General features: G+C 35.9%; 1 protein-coding gene across 6 annotated transcripts in view; it reads right to left on the reverse strand.

Annotated features, from left to right (window-relative positions):
• The window catches only part of MACROD2 (mono-ADP ribosylhydrolase 2), a 1,879,180-nt gene that overhangs the window by 768,824 nt on the left and 1,098,124 nt on the right, over window positions 1-12,232 (reverse strand). For all 6 annotated transcript variants that reach the window (XM_070485547.1, XM_070485545.1, XM_070485546.1 and 3 more), the window contains exon 6: window positions 7,225-7,346. In XM_070485547.1, the coding sequence (XP_070341648.1) occupies window positions 7,225-7,346 (122 nt within the window). The remainder of the gene's footprint in view (window positions 1-7,224; window positions 7,347-12,232) is intronic.

Consider the following 12,232-nt stretch of genomic DNA (forward strand, 5'->3'; position numbering starts at 1 on the left):
TCAGAAAATCTGCACCCTCTTGGACTTTTCTCTCAACTTTTTTTCCTATTTTCATTTCCAGTTCATTCTATTTCTAATTATCCTCTCCATGGTGCCTTACATTTTTGCCTGTACAGTCATGTTTTGGTTAATGACAGGGATATATTCTGAGAAATGTGTCTTTAAGCAATTTTATCACTGTGTAAAGATCATGGAGTATCCTGAAAGGGAACAAAATTTGCCACCCAAAAATATGTCTCTTTACCATGAGGATTATTTTAGGCTGATTATTTTTAAGACATGAAAGACTCAGAAACTTTTTCTTGTTACTTCCCTCTTAACTGCCTAAAAGAATTCAAATTAAAAAATCTGTCTCAGGAAACCAAGGATCACCTTAGCATAACATGAACTAGGTGGTAGACAGGAAGCAACCTAGAAAAGCCTGCTTGTTGGGCTCCCCTCTGTATTCTGCTTCTGTGTGGCCAAACACTTGTTTTCCAAACTCTTGCTCCTTTTCACCTACCTGTGAATTGCCTTCCTTCCCTTTGAAGTCCCTGACTCTCCCCACCTCCAGCAACCTCTTTTGTCTTAGGCTGAGGATGGTGTTTAACGTGAGGGCTTTGGCCATTTTGGGAGTTACTCAGTTTCTCTGGGTTTCCCTATGTATACACGTTATTAAACTCTTATTTCTTTTTCTCCTGACAATCTCTCTCATGTCAATTTAATTCTTAAAGCAGCCAGAAGAATCTAGAAGGACAGAGGGAAATTTCTTCATCCTCTACAGTACTTACACAAACCTAGAGGGTATAGTCTACTGTACCTCTGGGCTATATGGTGCTAATCTTATGAGATCACTGTCATATGTGTGGTCCGTTGTTGACCGAAATGTCATTATGCAGCACACGACTGTACTGGAATCAACATTCTCAAGGCTGTCACGAATGTATACAAAAGTAAATTTGCATATATTTGAATTTTGCCCAAGGGGATCTCATAGTTAGAGAAAAATAACTGAATTATATTTGAAGTAAGTTGGAAGGAATAAGGTACTTGCACAAACCAGGTCCAGGAAGCATGAAAGATTGGTCAGATATTGCATTTGAAACTCTTTAAAGTAAGATTGGAAGGAGAATCATGATTAAAATCCTAAAGTTAAACTTTCCTCAGTATTAATAAATCTGTGATAATTAATAATTCATAGAAGAGAAATGCACATTAAAATGAACCATTAGATCTACTAATTTATTTTTATTCTTTTACAACCTAAAACAAACATGTGGGGATATGTTGGAAAAAAGCCACCAAGAAGAATGGATAGAGGAGGAAAATGTAAGGAAATTTTCTCTCCTAACTTAATAAAAAGAATATTATTTTTTCATAGCCAAAGAGATTATCCACAAACGTTACGTCTAACAACCAAATAACTACCTTATTTCTAAATAGTTTTATGTGACTATCACTTTTCCCTCTTCTCTATTTAAAAAGTATCTCCTTTTAGCCAAACTGGGAGGCCAGTGAAATTTATTTGTACCTCACTTTGTTTTGTCTTTCTTTCAACCTCCCTTCACACTCCCTTCCAGTTCTCCTCCTCCCTTAGGCCGAGGTGCTTAGTACTTTCATCATCATCTAATTTATCCTGCCAAAGTGAAAAGCAATTTGATAAATTTCTTCATATTAAGGTATTAGGAAATTAATTATCTGCTGATCTCATGAGTATTTGCATTTTAAAGGAAAATTGCAGAGATAGAACAATGTGTCTGACCATCATAAATTACTCACTAATTATGAAATTTCAGGCATCTGTGGAAAGATATTAAAAAGTGCAGGGAGAACTAGCGAGTACTGTCAAATCATACAACGGACACGATGTTCTTGTCTATTTATTTGGATGGTCAGGAGATTGAGACAGATTATATATTTTAAGCTAGCCATCATATCCTACAGGTCTTAGAATATAATTAAAAATGTCTTGGCATTCCTGTATTAATATTTATTAAATAAATAAATGAATAAACTATTTTTACCTCCAATAAAAATTTGGATAAACTTTCCTTTGGAGAAATTAGAGAAAAGCAATCTCTCTGACTCCTCTGCTGTGACCTGAAAGCCTTTGGTTTGGCAGAAAAGTGGTATCCATCAAATATGTCATTTATTCCTGGGTGTTTCCCTGCTGCCTTGTAGGTATGGCTCTGTGAATAGTTCTGACCAATGAAATGGGAGCAGAAATGATGTGTGGCACTTATAACCTGAGACGGTAAAAACTTCGTGCATGATGTTTGCAAAGTCTCTGTTCTATGGCTGATGAGGTTGTGAGGTCCAGATGCGGCATTTACCGTATTGCCTTATAGCTACTTTCTTACATATCTGCTACCTCATCTTAACTATTTACCCCTTATTCATTTTCATAGCTTCACTGTAAAACAATACATAGTGGGAGAAACTATAATAATATGAGAATATTTTTTGAAAAGTTGAAAATTAGACTACAATTTTAAGACAGTTACATGTGGTGACATGATTAGTATAATTTAATTCAATTCAATGCATCTACTGAGCAATAAAAGTCTGTGGTATGCTCTGTGCTGTCAATATAGACATGAGTTGGTAATATTAACAATGATATTATTAACGATTACAAATAAGATGTTATTAATAGCTATTAATAACATTAATAATAGCTTCAATTGCCTAAATAAATACAGTATTATGAGACAATAGACAACATATGTTGGTCTTTGGTCCCAGTTTTGGCACAGGGCTCCTGAAACCCTTGTAAATTCCCAAGTGATAAGAACAGTAGGAGCATCTTTTGTTCTAATGAGGTGACTCTGGTTGGGCTCCTGTATGATTCCTGGATAAGGGCTGGTCACCAGAAAGACCAAGCCATGATTAGAAACTTGGAATTTCAGCCCCTTCCCCCCATCCTCCAGAGAGGGGAGAAGGATTGAAATGAACTTAATGACTGATCATGCCTATGTGAGGAAGCCTCCATAAAATCCCAATAGTACAGGGTTCAGAGAGCCTCCAGGTTGGCAAACACAACTACATTGGGGGGGGGGGGGCGATGCATACCAACTCCACTGGGCCCTAATGGTCACTGGAGATAAAAAGGTGAAGAAGATACAGCCTCTGTCCTTGCAGAAATCAGGCTAAGGGTAGAGGCTGGGGACAGAAAAATTAGTGGACAATTTAATATTCTATGTTTCAGCTATGAGAGAGTTGCAAACAGGAGCCTGTTGGAACAGGGGAGAGAAAGTTCCCTAGAGGAAGCAAATTTTGAGATGAGGTTTGAAAAATAAGCCAGCAAAAATGGGAGAGACTAGTGCAGTAAAAACTACAGAACCATAGGACATGGGGAGTGTCTGGGGCAGTAGGAGAAGAGGCTAGAGACATCCTTTATAACCTGACTGACAGAAGCTCCTGTACTTCAGACCCTCCCAGACCTTGCCCTATGTATCTCTCTACCTGGCTGTTCAGCTGTATAGTGATGAGCTGCCTAACAACATTTCAGTCAATGGCAGGCCATGTATATGATGGTGTAGTACCATATAAGTACCATATAGCCTAGGTATGTAGTAGGCTATACCATCCAGGTTTGTGTAAATACTGTAGGGGAGGAAGAAATTTTTCTCTACCCTTCTAGGTTCTTCTGGCTGGTCTAGGAATTAAATTAACATGAGACATATTATCAGGAGACAAACAAAGTTAAATAACATGTATACATCAGAGAAACCCAGGAAAACTGAGTAACTCACCAAAATGGCCAAAGCCCTCACCTTAAATACCATCCTCAGCTAAAGACAAAAGAGGTTGCCGGGGGTGGGGAGAGTCAGGGACTTCAAAGAGAAGGAACACAATTCACAGGTAAGTGAAAGGAGCAAATGTTTGGAAAACAAGTGTTTAGCCACACAGAAACATAAGAATACAGAGGGGAGCCCAGTAAGCAGGTGTTTCTAGGTTTCTTCCTGTCTGTCACCTAGTTCACGCTATGCTAAGGTGAGAGCTCATTTCCTGAGACAGGTATTTCAATCTAAATTCTTCAGGCAGTTAAGGGGGAGGTAAGAAGAAAAAGTTTCTGAGTCTTTTGTTTCTTAAAAATAATCAGCCTAAAATAATCCTCATTTTGAAGAGACACATTTTGAGATGGCAAATTTTGTTCCCTTTCGGTACACTCTATGATGTCACACAATGACGAAATTGCCTAAAGACACATTTCTCAGAATGTACCCTTGTGGTTAAGCGATGCATGACTATATCCTTTATCACATCCATTAATAAACTGGTAAACATAAGGAAGTGTTTCCTTGAGTTCTATGAACCACTGTAGCAAATTAATGGAACCCAAGGAGGTGGGGGAGGGAACCTCCAATCTATAGCTGATTGGTCAGAAGCACAGGTAAGAATCTGGGCTTGCAATTGGCTGGTGTCTGCAATGTGTGTGGGAGGAGGTGGGCCTGGAGAGGCAGTGTTGTGGGACTGAACCCTCAACCTATGGGGTCTGATGCTATCTCCAGGTAGATAGTGTCAGAACTGAGTTAAATTGTAGGACGTCTAGCTAGTATCACACATAATTGCTTGGTGTGGGGAGAAACAACTCATTTGGTGACCAGAAGTGAAGCATTTTGCTTGAGTAGTAAGGGAGACTTACAGAGAAGGAACACGCAATAGGGAAGAACGAGGTTTTTCTCTACACAGGAGGAGGAAAAACTTGAATTTTTCCTTTACAAATATACTAACAATACTTTATAATAATTTATTTCTGATTTAAAAACATCAAGAAATGATATGATAAATGTCTAGAGATCTGGTTTTTAGAATACATATCAAAGCATGAGTGATCTCAATCTCCTAAATTTGCCAAACCATAAAATGTGAAAATACACTTGAAGTAATATTGCCAAAGACTTTTATAGAGAATTACATGTTTCCAGTTATCTTATATCCATTATCTCAACTGATCCCCATAATAGCCTCATGAGTTAGACAAGTCTGAAATAACAGTAATAATTTACTGATTCTTTGTATGTGGAAACTGAGGCTATAAAACATTAACATGACTTATCCATGGGCACACAGTGGTAATTCATAGGGCAAATACTAAGCTGTTCTGGTAAAAGGGCTTATGAGAAAATTTCTTTGACATGTATAAACACGAGCTCAAGTTAAGTTTATTTTCCATATTAATAACCAACCTTTTTACATCAAACATATCACCCCAACTATTGTGATAAGTCTATAAAGTACAAACCTTTACTATAAAACACATATCCAGTCATAATCACATTTTTAAGAATTTTCCATTTCCCCCCCAAATAATGAGGATTTGATGACATTAGCATTATTACTTTCTTTAATGTTGTCAAGACCATGACATTCCATATAAAGCAGAAAGCCTCATTTCCTTCGTCAAGAAAAGAAGAGAAAAGACAGGAAGAAAAAAGAAAGAAGGAAGAAAGGAAAGGAAAGGAATTCTTTCTTTTTTATAAATAAGAGACAAGATATTTAACGGCAACTCAAGTCACCCATGCAAGAGCACGGTGATTAATTTAGCTGGATGCTTTGCTTCACATTTCACAGATATTTCCCATCTTCATTTTTATGTACTAATATTGGAATGACTTCAGTTTAGCACCACCTGCTAGTTTTATCCAAATCATGTGATTAATCCTTCAAAATCATCATCAAAAATGTTCAGGTAGACCTAATTCCCATCCCAGGATGACCAGAGTATTGCTCCAGTCTATATGCAGACCATCTGATAAAAGTTAATTTAACTTAGTGGTTAATTCTTCCACTCCTCACCTAATAGTAGTAAGTAGTATAACAATAGATATGATTGTTTTAAGAGCAGTATAATTAATGATGTTTCTTTTTCCTATTAAAAGGATGGGTGCTGTTTTTACACTGTTTCTAATGGGCTAGCCTCTTCTTACTTCTTATTGGCTTAAAAAAAATCATTAGAGATGCCAGCAAATTCATTATCAAATTCTCTTCAGGTCTCAAATCCATATTTCCCAAGTTGGAAACTTCTATACATATCCAACTTTCCAAGCACTTCAGCTCCCTGCTTTTTTAAATCAATAAGCCATATTGACAAAATTTTAATTATTCCTTGAATGTGAACACCTATTTTGATTTTTCTTATTTTCCTGTAGAAAACAAAATTAGCCAACTGGTTTAGTAGTTTGCTTTGCTCCATTCTCTTTGAACTTCAGCTTTCTCTTCTAAGACAGAATAGGGTCTTAACTTATTGATTCATTTGCAAAGAGAAAATTTTTAAAAATCAAAGAGTGAAATGAAATAACCAGCTCTGCTAATAATTATGCAAAAATTTAAAAGGCTGTAATATTGGCTTGCAAAAAGTTTTCTAATTTTGAGCAAACTCACCAATGTACATTGAAAAAGGCACTTCATCATTATAATCATGCATGAAAAGTCCAGTGACCATCCAAGGTTATCTAAATGTTTCTGACTCTCAATGCTCCTTCATGCAAATAATAAAACCACTACTTCTGTGAACTGCCAAGCGATGCTGATCCATTCAGCAGGCTAAGAAGTGAAGTGTTTAACTATCTCCCTGCCCCACAATTTCAACAAGGTTATAATCTATGTGAAAAGACCCAAGGGGTTCTGCGCAAATTAATTTACTATTGAGTATTTACACTCCCATTTTTCTCATAGTTTTATTTTCTTGGTGTAATTGAGATGTAATAAACCTAGTATATGTTGCAAAAGAAAAGCAGGTGAATAAATATCTTCAAATCCAGCTAGAGGAGACTTCCTTTCATCTCAGCCTACTGGTAAGGAAATAGATTAGATCCACATTTTCTGAACTCTCTCTGTTTAAACTGGTAAAACTTAGAAGGGATATGGCATACCCAACAGCAGAGTGTTAGTTTAGGAAGAGTGAAATAAATCTAAAAGAATAACAACTTTCAAGTTAAAACACACACACACTTTTTTCAAAAGAAAATGGCAAAAAGGAGGGAAGAAATTAGATGAGATGGTTCCAGTTCTGGGATCCTATAGTTTTAAATCTCAAAACATCATGAGCAATTAAACAAATATTTAGGGCATAGAAAAGAATGGAGTCATGATAATCAATAGATTACATCATTTACTAAGATGCTTAAACTTAGTTTTCAGAATTTTGAAAATGGTTTCCTACCCTCATTTTGGACAAGATTGATTTCTAAAATATAAAGGCTGAAAAAGAATAAAAAACAGGAACATAAAAGTACTTACAACTGATCGGATGTTATTTTCTTTCACCAGCTCCAGAGATGATTTATAGCAATTTGCAAGGTCTTCCTTGTGGGAACCATTAATATGGCCTCTGGCTATTGGCCCTACAGTATGGATGACGTCTGTAAATGCAAAAGGAAAGAAAAATAGGATAAACGAGGTATTTTTCACTTTCATATAATTGGCGTTTTATTTATTTTAGGTATTTGTATTGGAGCCTGGAGACAAGCAAGCTAAGAAATACTGACGATGCAAATGCTTCCCTGGTAAAAGATTTTAGATAGCACAGCCTTCTAAAGTAGGCAGTTTCCCAGGAAGGTGATAATTGTGAAAAGGAATTCCCTACCAGTAAACTGTTCCATCATCACTGGTCGGACCCCAGGGAGACAGATTATAAGATGTGAATAATTGGCACCCTGGCAAAAGATAAAGGCTGGGTGGAAAATAAACTGAGAAATAATTGCCTGCAAAATGAGCATTCTGAATTGATACGTGAAGGAAGAAGCAAAGCTATACATCATTTGTAGATAAGACAATGGTGTCAGGCTTTGGACATAATAAATAAGGGCGAGTTTTGGAAAGTATGCCAAGAGAGTTGATAATTGTCAGTAATAACCCTAAAAGGAATAATTTTAAAATTTTTCTACCAATTTTAAAGTGCAACCTACCATTCCTCACATACATGAGGTGTGCTAGGCATAATAGTCCCCAATGATTACCTAGCTTCTAATTTTTACTATATTAAAACTTTCAAAAAGCAATCTGTACTTTTCAACCACCATTTACATTTAAAACACAAAATTTGATTTTTTTAGCATAAAAAACCAGCCATTGTGGTATTCTTTAAATATCTACACATACATAAATCTTTAAATTTAAGAACATAATGAATTGGACTATCCTAATTTTAAAGTCAATAAAGATTACAAGAAAGCACCTAAATTTTTACCTAAATTACTTGAAAATGCCTTATAATTCCTGCTTCCCAGTCCTATCTGTTAATATGGATTATTAGCCCATTTCCTTGATGTCAGTAACAACAGCTAATTAACTTCAATCAAAAAAGATAAATTCAGTCTGATATCACTGGAATATTATAATGAAATGGAATTATTTGCTTTGGCTAGTCAGTACCACTTAATTTCAACAACAATGACAAGAGAATAAGACCACATTACAAAAATGAGGCTGGAATAGCTTTAAATTGCATATGAAATTTGAATAGCAGAAAATAAATCACTAAGGGAAAAAATCTTTGTTGATTGCCTGCCAAATGTTAAGAGTGTGACTCGACGTTTGAGAAAATCCCCAAAATGTTGATTTCAACTTTAAACTCTGAAACAGTATTTAAACCCTTGTCAGATAATATCTTTAATATTTTTGATATTATGATTTTTCATAAAATGATAACTTTTGTTCAAAATAGGCAGACACATCACCAGTGAGTTCTTGAAGATGTTATTTCACAGGGAAACCTGGTTTTAAAGTGAGAAACTCTACAATGTAGAAGGAAAGGCTAAAGGGAGATAGGTCGTATTTAGCAAAAGAAAAACAAAAACATGAAAAAACAGCACACAATATCATTTTCTTCTAACAATAGTAACAAATAAGAGTTGCATTTATTGAAGAAATACAAGTCCTATACCCTATGTAGTGAATTTTTATGTGAATATTTTACATTAGTTTCTGTTTTTAAATGAATGCTAGAACATATGAAGAAGGAAGATTGTACTTAGCTTTACTTTATTTTCTCCTTTGTGACTACTTGTTGTTTGTGCCCAGCTATGATATTTGAAATTCCCTAATAAATACAAATGGAAGAAAAGCTGTAGAGTGACAATTCAGAATTCTACAGGGCAGCATTTCCTAAAGTGGCTTCAGTAAGATACAGGTTTAAATGTCAATTAAATTTGAGAATCACAGGTAAAATTAAGTCAAACCAGGTACCTTTGTGAAGGACCTCTCCGGACATTTAGTATGCTACAGTCAATTGTGAATCTCCACGAGGAGGATACAGAATGCTCTGTTTCCAAAAGATGTTTGACTATCAAAACCTATGTTTTGTAGAGTACTCTCCTCATGAGACTAAGTTTCCACAAATTAACCTTTGGGAAATGTCATTCCAGGCAATTGTGGCACTCTTAATACCATTGTTGAAGGTGAAGTCGATGTTTTTTCCCTCCTTCCTCATTGACTCTGTATATCAAACACATAATACATAAAGGAGCAACAGGACATGACTTTGGTTTCCTTGTTTTATAGATGGAGAAGGTCAAGAATAATTATCTTTCATTTAGGGTCATAAAGATGTATCTACTTGAGCCAAGTAAAAACAGGACTTAAGAGGCATTAATGGGAAGACAAGAGAGAGAGAAAGAGGCCCATAAGAGCAGAAAATAGTGATGTAATAAATAAGTTTTTTCTTGTCTTTTTTTCTAAGCCATCATTGTCCACATAACTTAAATGGTATTTATGAAAAATTATCCTTCGCATTTCTTCAGTTCTCCATTTAATTTAAAAGTCTGAAGACAAACAGCCAATAAACGAGCCTCCTCAAGATCAAAATAATTGATCTCTGAATTTAATGCTCTATATTAAATTTACAGCATCCAAGATCAAGTGTTATTATCGACCAACACAATGACCTCTCAGATCCACAAAGCTTGAGGTGAATCAATGTGAAGCTTGAAAGGAAATTTCCTTCATTATTTTAATTGTTCCTAGTACTTATGAGCAACTCTTCCACACAGAGGACTTCCTCTTTTTTGGTTATAAAATTTAGTCAGGAAGCCTGCCTTCAAATCCAGGCTCCAGCTCTGACTCCCCTAGCACCCCAGATGAAGTCATCATTTCATTGGTCCCTGCTTTGGTTTCCTTATCTGTAAAACAAATCAGCTGCTCAGATGATCTCTGTGGTCTCTTCTGTGTTGTGTAGCATTATTAATATTTAACTTTCTAATGGAGACAGATGGAGATGGAGTACAGAATGATGTCTGGGCTGGTAAAGGAGACCTTAAACATGTTAAGTGACTTGCAGGCCTGGTGAGTATAAGAATCCTTTTTTTTTTTAATCATCTGATTTATTTTTATTAATTTTTAAAAAATATTTAATTGCAGTAACATTGGGTTATAACATTATATAGCTTTTGGATGTACATCATAATATATTTCGAATTCTGTGTAGATTACATCATGTTCACCACCCGAAAACTAATTATGGTCCATCCCCTCACATGTGAGTCTAATCACCCCTTTTGCCCTCCCCTCCCTTCCCCTATGGTAACCACCAATCCATTCTCCGTTGCTACGTGTTTGTTTGTCGTTGTGTTTATCTTCTACTTATGAGTGAGATCATATGGTATTTGACCTTCTCCCTCTGACTTATTTCACTCAGCATAATACCCTCAAGGTCCATCCATGTTGTCACTCTTTGCAGATGACGTGATTTTATATCTAGAAAACCCTAAAGAAACCACTAAAAAACTTTTAGAAACAATAAAGGGATACAGTCAAGTCGCGGGATAAAAAATCAACGTACCAAAATCGGTTGCGTTTCTATACACTAACAACGAAGTCTCAGAAAGAGAAATTAAGAATACAATCCCATTTACAACTGCAAGAAAAAGAATAAAATACCTAGGAATAAATCTAACCAAAGAGGTGAAAGATCTGTACACTGAAAACTATAAAACATTGTTGAAAGAAATCGAAGAAGACACAAAGAAATGGAAAGATATTTCGTGCTCTTGGATTGGAAGAATTAACATTGTTAAAATGTCCATACTTCCTAAAGCAATCTATAGATTCAACACAATCCCTATCAAAGTTCCAACATTTTCACAGAAATAGAACAAAGAATCCTAAAATTTATATGGAACAACAAAGACCCCGAATAACCAAAGGATTCCTGAGAAAAAAGAACTAAACTGGAGGTATCACACTCCCTGATTTCAAAATATACTACAAAGCCATAGTAACCAAAACAGCGTTGTACTGGCACAAAAACAGACAGTTCAATGGAACAGAATTGAGAGCCCAAAAATAAACCCCACCAGTTGTGTGACCTTGGGCAAGTCGCTCTCCTCTTTGAGCTTCCATCCTCAGAGCTAAAAAAAAGAGTTGAATATGATGGCCTCTAAGATTCTTTGTAGCTTGCAAATGTAGCTCCTCTTCTATGTGCCTATCAAGAATTGACGTACAGATTCTAAGTGGTCTAATTCATTCTTGTCCAGATAAATGAGGATAGGTCATGGTTCAAGTTTCTCAAACATGCTTATACAATGAAGTGCAAATCAGTACCATCCCTAGAGAGTGTTTTAACCATATCTATCAAAATTACACATGTGAGCTATTTTTGACCCAATAGTTCTATTTCTAGGAATGTATCCTATAGATTATATGCTTCCTCATGTGCTAAATCACATTTATGCAGATCATTCCTTCTACATTGTTTATAATAGGAAAGATTAGAAACAACCTAAATATCCATTAATAGGGGACTAGTTATGGGGCTGGCCCCGTGGCCGAGTGGTTAAGTTTGCGCGCTCCGCTGCAGGCGGCCCAGTGTTTCGACGGTTCGAATCCTGGGCGCGGACATGGCACTGCTCGTCAGACCACGCTGAGGCAGCGTCCCACATGCCACAACTAGAGGAACCCACAAAGAAGAATACACAACTATGTACCGGGGGGCTTTGGGGAGAAAAAGGAAAAAATAAAGTCTTTAAAAAAAAAAAAAGGCATTTAAGAAAAAAAAATAGGGGACTAGTTAAATAATTGTACATTTATACAATGAACTATTATACTTCTGCAAAGAGGACAATGAAAATATGTATGGATATAAAAAGATATCCAAGACATATTGCTAAGTAAAAAACAAAAGAAAAAGAGGCAGAAAAGTCTGATTAGCATACTACCATTAGTGTAAAAATAACCCACAGTTGTAGAAAAGAATGTGTTTGTTTTGGCTAATTCCTGCATAAAATATCTCTGGAAGGATTAACAAGCAATT

The sequence above is a fragment of the Equus asinus genome, chromosome 15 (genome assembly GCF_041296235.1).
Source record: "Equus asinus isolate D_3611 breed Donkey chromosome 15, EquAss-T2T_v2, whole genome shotgun sequence".
NCBI lineage: Eukaryota > Metazoa > Chordata > Mammalia > Perissodactyla > Equidae > Equus > Equus asinus.